This window comes from Vanacampus margaritifer, chromosome 1 (assembly GCF_051991255.1).
Source record: "Vanacampus margaritifer isolate UIUO_Vmar chromosome 1, RoL_Vmar_1.0, whole genome shotgun sequence".
Lineage (NCBI taxonomy): Eukaryota > Metazoa > Chordata > Actinopteri > Syngnathiformes > Syngnathidae > Vanacampus > Vanacampus margaritifer.
In genome coordinates, this window is record NC_135432.1 from 5,149,337 (window position 1) to 5,156,893 (window position 7,557).

A 7,557-nucleotide genomic window follows, 5' to 3' on the forward strand; every position below is an offset into this window, starting at 1 on the left:
TTAAAACCAATGTAACCGTTTGTGTCACACGTTCTCATTCATTTCAATGCACATTGTACTGCTCATTCTGGTCTGCACGTCTTGGCCACCTAGAGGCAGTATAAGGGCAAATTCATACTTCATACTTTCCTGCCTGGATGCAGCAGACAACCATAAATACATGTAAATGACTGCAAAATAAGATCATCTTTATTAGTCTCACAACAGACAAATGCACCGTTATACTGTAAATTATATCTAATATGTATCTTTGTTTTATGATTAGTGTGACAAACTTGAGACAACAGCTTGAAACCTCCTTTTTAAAGAATGTGCACTCATTTTATGACACTGAGTTTGCACTTGCAAGTCAAAAGCAAAAATTGGCGAAAAAAAACGATTTAATGTTACAAATTCTCTTGTGATGTAAATGTGAGTTTGAATGCTTGCCATTCTATATGTGTCCTGTAATGACTGGCAACCAGTCCAAGGTGTACCCCGCCTCTCATTCCATATCAGCTTGTGATAGGTCACTCAATGGGGATGTGCGGTATGGAAAATGGATGTTGATTTGTTTGCATTGTGCCTTCAAGATACATTATATTTTGTACATTTTATTATATCCAGCCATCATCTATCGCTTATGCGGGGTCGGGTCGCGGGGGGCAGCAGCTTTAGCAGGGAAGCCCATACTTTCCTCTCCCCAGCCACTTCAGTCAGCTCCTCCGACGGGACCCCAAGGCGTTCCCAGGCCAGCCGAGAGACGTAGTCTCTCCAGCGTGTCCTGGGTCGTCCCCGGGGCCTCCCGCCGGTGGGACATGCCCGGAACACCTCTCCAGGGAGGCGTCCAGGGGGCATCCGAACCAGATGCCCGAGCCACCTCAACAGGTTCCTCTCAACGCGGAGGAGTAGCGGCCTTTTACATTTTATTATACAATTAGCTCATTTTCTCACGAGATGAATCGATCTGTCACTATCTAATCACCATCATTATTATTGCTCCATATTTTTACTGACGGCTGAATCCCTGCTGTCTGTTTTTGTGCTGATTCTGGCTCACGAATCGGCTCCTGGTATTGTGTTTAACACCTTCCAAATGGATCCGTGCCTGCTTGCGGGGTCACGCAGTGTTTCTGTGCCAGGAAGTAAACACATACGCAAACAGACACGCAGGAACACACAGGCAACCGTCTTCCTGTCAGAAAGTGTAAACAGGTCACAACGCTATTGAGAATTTTGATGAATTCTCCGTCTGTGTATCTTATATGCTTTTAGCAAGAGCTCGATCTTGTTGCTATGGTGATTTCCTGCTGTATTTCTTTGGCGAGCTGTGCACTTTCACGGTATGGCGCATATTTTTTCAGTGTCAGGTATGGCATATGCCTCTCACAAATGTAAAGTGGCAACAAGAATATAATATGCATTTCCTATGACCAACCATTTTCCAGTTATGCACTTTTTGTACCGGATTCACATATATTCAGCTCTGGCCTTAATTTGATTTGTAACATTTTAAATTAAAATTGCCTGATTCTACAGTCTCCCCTCCGAACATCTCAATCATTCACAAAAGACGCGCCGTTTGAAATAAAGACAGTGCAAGCGATGATCTGGTTATATGGGTCATGTTTAAGACAGCACGGAGTAACACAGAACAAATACTGACAAACGCAGCCTTCCCCTGCCAACATTCTGCAGCAAAGCACTCATGGACAGATGCAAGCTTTGTGTGTTTGCATGTCTGTACTGTGAGCACTTTTTTTTTTTTTTGTCATTCTCCATGAGTAGGACAGGGGAATAGCAGCGACGGTCACATGTAACATACAGTACATGTATTTTAAATGTTAGCAATACAGAGCACACTGAGCTAACAAAGGCATGTGGTTAACAGTCTTTGATTTGTATCACAGTTTCTTATCACTTAATGTTTGGCCTCTTTTTTTTGCAGCTTTCAGTATGAAAAAAAAAACCCCATTGGTTATCAAGTATACTGATGGTGAGATGGAAGGAACATTAATATAGTGTATATATAGAGAAAACGGGATACATTCCAGGAATTGTGTACGTTGTGTCTTAAAACTGCTGGCTGTCTTTTCTCCATCTTTAAAAGCAACGTGGCGAGAGAAGTCTGAAACGCATTGGCATGAATTTTCTCATCGCTTCCACGCAAAACAGAGAGCAGTCATAAAACAGCAGCTTCACAGCTGGAAATGAAGGATGTTGGAAGTTTTTTTTTTTTTTTAATTCTTGAGATTTTCTTGACTTTTGGTCTAAAATGATCAAGTGGCAGGTTGGAGCTGCTATAGGCACCAAGTTAGACAACGCCAGATCGAAGGCAGAGGAAGAAATTCTCCTCCAGAGGGAATTCTTTGTCAATCAAGTTTACCCCATTTTGGTCCACAGATATTCTGTCTTACATCCTGCATAACAACAACAACAACAACAACAACAGATAGAAATGCTTTTTTAGCAAAATATCCTTCAGTCATTTTCTATATATTTTCAGGCTGCATTTGAAATATTACCTACTTGAGAGACAGTCGACGAGGGAACATGAAGACTTCCAGGCGCTCTGGACAGCTTCCACCTGAGAAAGTGACATGGAAGGCAATATTTTGAATGATCTTGTGATAGTGGAAAGTCAACCCTTTTTTTTCCTCTCAAAAAATATGTTCTTTACACCCACTAGTCTACACACGGTATTCTTATTAATATTTCGTTTGTGGAATATGAGCAAAGGAGCAACCACCCGGTTTTCTCCATCTTAGAGGACGGCCATTTTGCCACTTGGTGACCAAAAATGACATCACAGTTGCTTAGGTAATAACAATCACGGGTCAGCTTGCTAACATCCCATGACCAAACTCGGAAAACAGGTTTAGCCTTGACTGGCCGTTACCTGAGCCCTAGCTGAGCAACTGTGATGTCATTTTCAGTCAATGCCCATTGGCAAAATGGCCGCCCCCTGATGCTTAGTTCATGTCTGCAAAGAAATGTAAAGCAACCCAAAAATGTCCCATCATAAAAACCAAGCATGTTGCAGTGTTTTTTCAGACTAGAGAAAACAAAACAAAACAAAACAAAATGTCCAGTTCACTCATCATGTGCTGGACAATTTTTTTTTATTTTTTTAAGGCAAGGGAAACGTTTTGTGAGCTATACTGTACTTTGTCTCCTCGCCAAGCCATCCAGCTGTTTCCCATTTTCCCAGCTTGACCAATCAGATAAAAGGGTAAACAAGTGCAATATCCATTCAGTGTAGCTTTTACGTGACCTGAGTATGTGAGTATGCCATCTTGATTTTGCTGATGAGGTTCCCACTAGAACATTTGAAAACCAAAGTCAGCGCTAACAAAAGAATAATCAATCATGGGCTGGGGGCCACTCTTGTGGGATCTCCTGCTTCACCCTTACATTTGACTCCGTAGTGAAATTGAGTGCAATAAACTAGTCAGGGCCATAAATAGTGGGACATGGACGCAATTCTCATGTTTTTGAATCTAAACATCACCACAATGGAATTGAAATGAAATAATTTGTGGTGGTGTTTAGAGGCAAAAAGCTGAGAACTGGTTCGATGTCCCAATATTTATGGCCCTCACAGGAGGTAGAAAAAAAGAACAAGCTCACATAAAAGCTGATCACGTTTGAAAATGTAAAATACAGTCCATCCATCCATTTTCTTTACCGCTTGTCCTCACAAGGGTCGCGGGGGTTGCTGGAGCCTATCCCAGCTGGCTTCGGGCAGTAGGCGGGGTACACCCTGAACTGGTTGCCAGTCAATTGCAGGGCACACAGAGACGAACAATCATACTCACAATCACACCTATGGACAATTTGGAGTGTCCAATCAACCTGCCATGCATGTTTTTGGAATGTGGGAGGAAACCGGAGTACCCGGAGAAAACCCACGCAAGCACGGGGAGAACATGCAAACTCCACCCAGGAAGGCCGAAGCCCGGACTCGATCTCACGTCCTCAGCACTGGGAGGCGGACGTGCTAACCAGTCAGCCACCGTGCCGCCGTAAAATACAGTAACTATGCCAATTATAATTTATTGAACAATGAAAATGTTGTCTTCATTGAGGAAAACCTGCTCATATGTACCACTTATACAGAGCAGAGAGCTCTCCCTTTTCAGCTAAATATGTCGCGTCTTTGTTTCTCTCACGAAGGGATACCAGCCACCTGTTCTGCTGGCAGGCGATGATGGCCACCAGGGGGCAGAGGCGAGAGAAACAAGGTGAGCATGTTGTTGACACACAAAGTCAAGTGAAGGTGAAAACATTACATGACAAAGAAACAAGACTGTTTACACCAGCAAGCGTTTGGCACACCCGCTTTGGGACCCGTCCAAACAAACAGGATGTCTGCATTGGCAGGTCCATAAAGCAGCAGTAAATCTGCAGACACTTTTAGTGGTGAAAGGAAAATAAATAAATGCTATTAGGACGTGGAAATGAAACGTGCTTGAGACTTACCAGTGCGATCGGTGGGTGAAGAGCACCCCCAGCTGGGCGCCATAAGTGTTGCACCCAGGATAGCCAGACAGTCCATTCAGAATTCCTTGAAGGCTGCCTCTCCATCCGCTTCCTTGGTTTGAGACTGGTTCACTAATGGTGGCAGGATTTGTATTTGGATCATCACAGTCGAATTTTAGATGCACTTGTTGCCGTTTGGCTCCCTGACGTCATCACCAGCAGTCCTTGAAGACGTGCTATTCAGATGCTAATCTTCAATATAGCTTCCAAGCCATCTGGGAGGTTTCTGTGGAAACAGGGGCGCCATGGCAACGGTGGTTGGGGTTGCCGGGGAAACGACCGTCACCATGGTGATTGCATCACAGCGGGCTATATTTGAGGCGTCCAAAGAGAAGCACGCGTGTGTGCGTGGAAGATCCCTGCCTCTCTTTTGCGCTCATTCTCACACGTGTCTTGAGTAGGTGATGAGACACAGCGTGGCGGTCCACTGGTCCCACATGGCACCTCTACAAGCCTCTATTCTATATGGGAGTTGATTTTCAACACATATAGTAGCACTTTGGACTAGACTTTAACGCACGGTAACGGCATAGCACAGTCTAATTGATATCATATAGGTTAACTTTTTTTTTTTTTTTCAGACATTACGTGTGTTTAAAGACACATTGAACACATCGAAACGATCTTGGATATTGCACATTGGCTACGACGGACGAATCACAATTCTGGTAAATACAACGTGAAGGTTATTGGAGTATACATTTGTAGTCTTTCACAGATTCCTCGCCAGCTACATCAGGTTCCCTCTCTATTGCAGGCTTTTAAGGAGCGCCTTTTCTCCAAATGTGTTTTTTTTTTTTTTTAACATTGTGAGCATTGAAACCAATTCTAATTCTCTGAATGTGAGTAGACTGTCTCCTTTTTCTGATCCAGCACTGCTTCCATGCGCAATGACATCTGACCCTTAGCACGTCCATTAATGACACCAGAACCAACTACACGTCGGTGAAGATCTTCTTGTTGATGTTGATGCAGTTCTGTGAGTTGTTTTGAGTACTCGTTGGAAAGTTTGGCTGCTGCTTGAAGGTGCTATTGATGCCGTGCTCCTCTATCACCATGTACTCGCTCTTGCTGAGCGACGAAGACGAGCGCGTCTTCCTCAGCTCCTCGGGCTCCGCCAGAGGCTGACAGCTGCCCACGTGCAGGTACTGGGCCTGCTCCTCGCCGTCGGTCTCCCTGTGGTAGAAGTAGTTGAAATTGGACACGATGACCGGCACGGGAAGTGCGATGGTCAGCACGCCGGCGATGGCGCACAGAGAGCCCACAATCTTGCCCCCTATGGTGACCGGATGCATGTCCCCGTAGCCGACGGTGGTCATGGTGACCACGGCCCACCAGAAGGCGTCCGGGATGCTGTTGAATCCCGAGTCCGGGTCGTCGGCCTCGGCGAAGTAGACGGCGCTGGAGAAGAGGATGACGCCGATGAAGAGGAAGAAGATGAGCAGGCCCAGTTCTCGCATGCTGGCCTTGAGGGTCTGACCCAAGATCTGCAGGCCTTTGGAATGACGCGAGAGTTTGAAGATGCGGAAGACGCGCACAAGGCGGATGACGCGCAGGATGGCCAACGACATGGCCTGCTGTCCGTTCCCTTGCCTCTCCGCCAGCTCCGTTCCCAAGGTGATGAAGTAAGGGATGATGGCCACGATGTCAATAATATTCATGATGTTCTTGGAGAACGTGGCTTTGCTGGGACAGGCGAAGAAGCGCACCAGGAGCTCGAAGGAGAACCAGATGATGCACAACGTCTCCACCACAAAGAAGGGATCTGAGAAGGGACTGACGAAATAGGCATGGGTGCCGTTAATAACGGGCGAGAGAGCGATTACGTCCTGGTTCTCGTCCTTGAATTCAGGCAGCGTCTCCAAGCAGAAGATAACAATGGAGATGAGGATGACCAGGACGGAGACGATGGCGATGCCCCGTGCCGGTCCCGAGCTCTCCGGGTACTCGAAAAGCAGCCACACCTGTCTCTGGAACTCATTCTCCGGCAAGGGCCGCTCCTCCTCCTTAATGAAGCCCTCATCCTCCCGGAACTTCTCCATAGCCTCCTCACCCAGCTCATAGAAGCGAATCTCCTCTGAGAAGATATCAATGGGGACATTGACGGGTCTCCTGATGCGCCCTCCTGACTGGTAGTAGTAGAGAATGGCATCAAAACTTGGTCGGTTCCGATCGAAGAAGTATTCGTTTCTGAGGGGATCAAAGTACCTCATCCTCTTTTTGGGGTCCCCCAGCAGGGTGTCCGGGAACTGCGAAAGCGTCTTGAGCTGCGTCTCGAAGCGCAAGCCTGATATGTTGATGACCACCCTCTCGCAGCACTCGTGGTCCGGCTCGTACCGATCCAGAGAGTGGTGGCCCGGGAGAGCCGCCGACTCCTCCAACATGTTGTCACACGCCGCCACCGTCATGACGTCGGCCTCCGTCTCGGTGTATCCGGGGTTCACCAGGTTGTCGCCCCGTGTTTTGCTCGCGCTCGGCGGGGGTGATTGCAGGAGGCTCAGGTGGTCGTCCATGCGCGGCCCACCACGACGCATCCAGGGACAGCCGCCTCGCCCCCTCCGCGGACCCCGCCGCCGCTACAGCCTGGTGTCTGGCGTCTTCCTCGTCCTCCTCCACTCTCGCTCCCCACCACGCTTGCTGTTCCCGCCCACCACCGGAGACGCGGGGGTTATAAACAAGCCTTCTACCCGCCCACAGCACCGCGCGCCTGGGTGCATGTCCCGGTATTCGGCCAATAGCAGCGCGCAAGGACGCATGCCGAAAGCAACAGTCGGCCGTCATTCAACTCGCACCGGTTTTGGGCGTGCCGGTCTCCCTGTTGCGCTCTCGGCGTTGTTACGCACGCTCGCACGCAAGCAAGCTGGGACGCGCGCGCGCAGCCACACACCAAACTGTCTTTTCAACAAGGTCGTTGCTAACAGATAGGACATTGGGGGGTGGGGTCCATAAATAAAACAGTCGTTCCCAGTTATTAGATGATGATATGAGATGCACGTGTAACGGGAAAAGAGAAAAGGAAGGTGCGAAATAATTAGT

At 47.6% G+C, this 7,557-nt stretch overlaps 1 protein-coding gene across 2 annotated transcripts; it reads right to left on the minus strand.

Moving 5' to 3' along the window:
- Positions 1-1,588: 1,588 nt before the first annotated feature.
- Positions 1,589-7,345, minus strand: LOC144059401 (potassium voltage-gated channel subfamily A member 3). 2 transcript variants are annotated; one of them, XM_077578469.1, is made up of 3 exons: positions 4,462-7,345; positions 2,509-2,566; positions 1,589-2,399 (listed from the first exon to the last, which is right to left on the minus strand). In XM_077578469.1, exon 1 carries the CDS (start codon positions 7,053-7,055, stop codon positions 5,457-5,459), a length of 1,599 nt encoding a protein of 532 aa, XP_077434595.1. In that variant the 5' UTR covers positions 7,056-7,345; the 3' UTR covers positions 1,589-2,399; positions 2,509-2,566; positions 4,462-5,456. The 2 variants fall into 2 exon arrangements, with proteins under 2 accessions (XP_077434595.1, XP_077434605.1); XM_077578479.1 differs by having other exon boundaries at positions 2,505-2,566.
- Positions 7,346-7,557: the final 212 nt, after the last annotated feature.

Bases quoted from the DNA above. Each gene is read 5' to 3' on its own strand.
- LOC144059401 (XM_077578469.1), bottom strand. From the start codon at position 7,055: ATGCGTCGTGGTGGGCCGCGCATGGACGACCACCTGAGCCTCCTGCAA.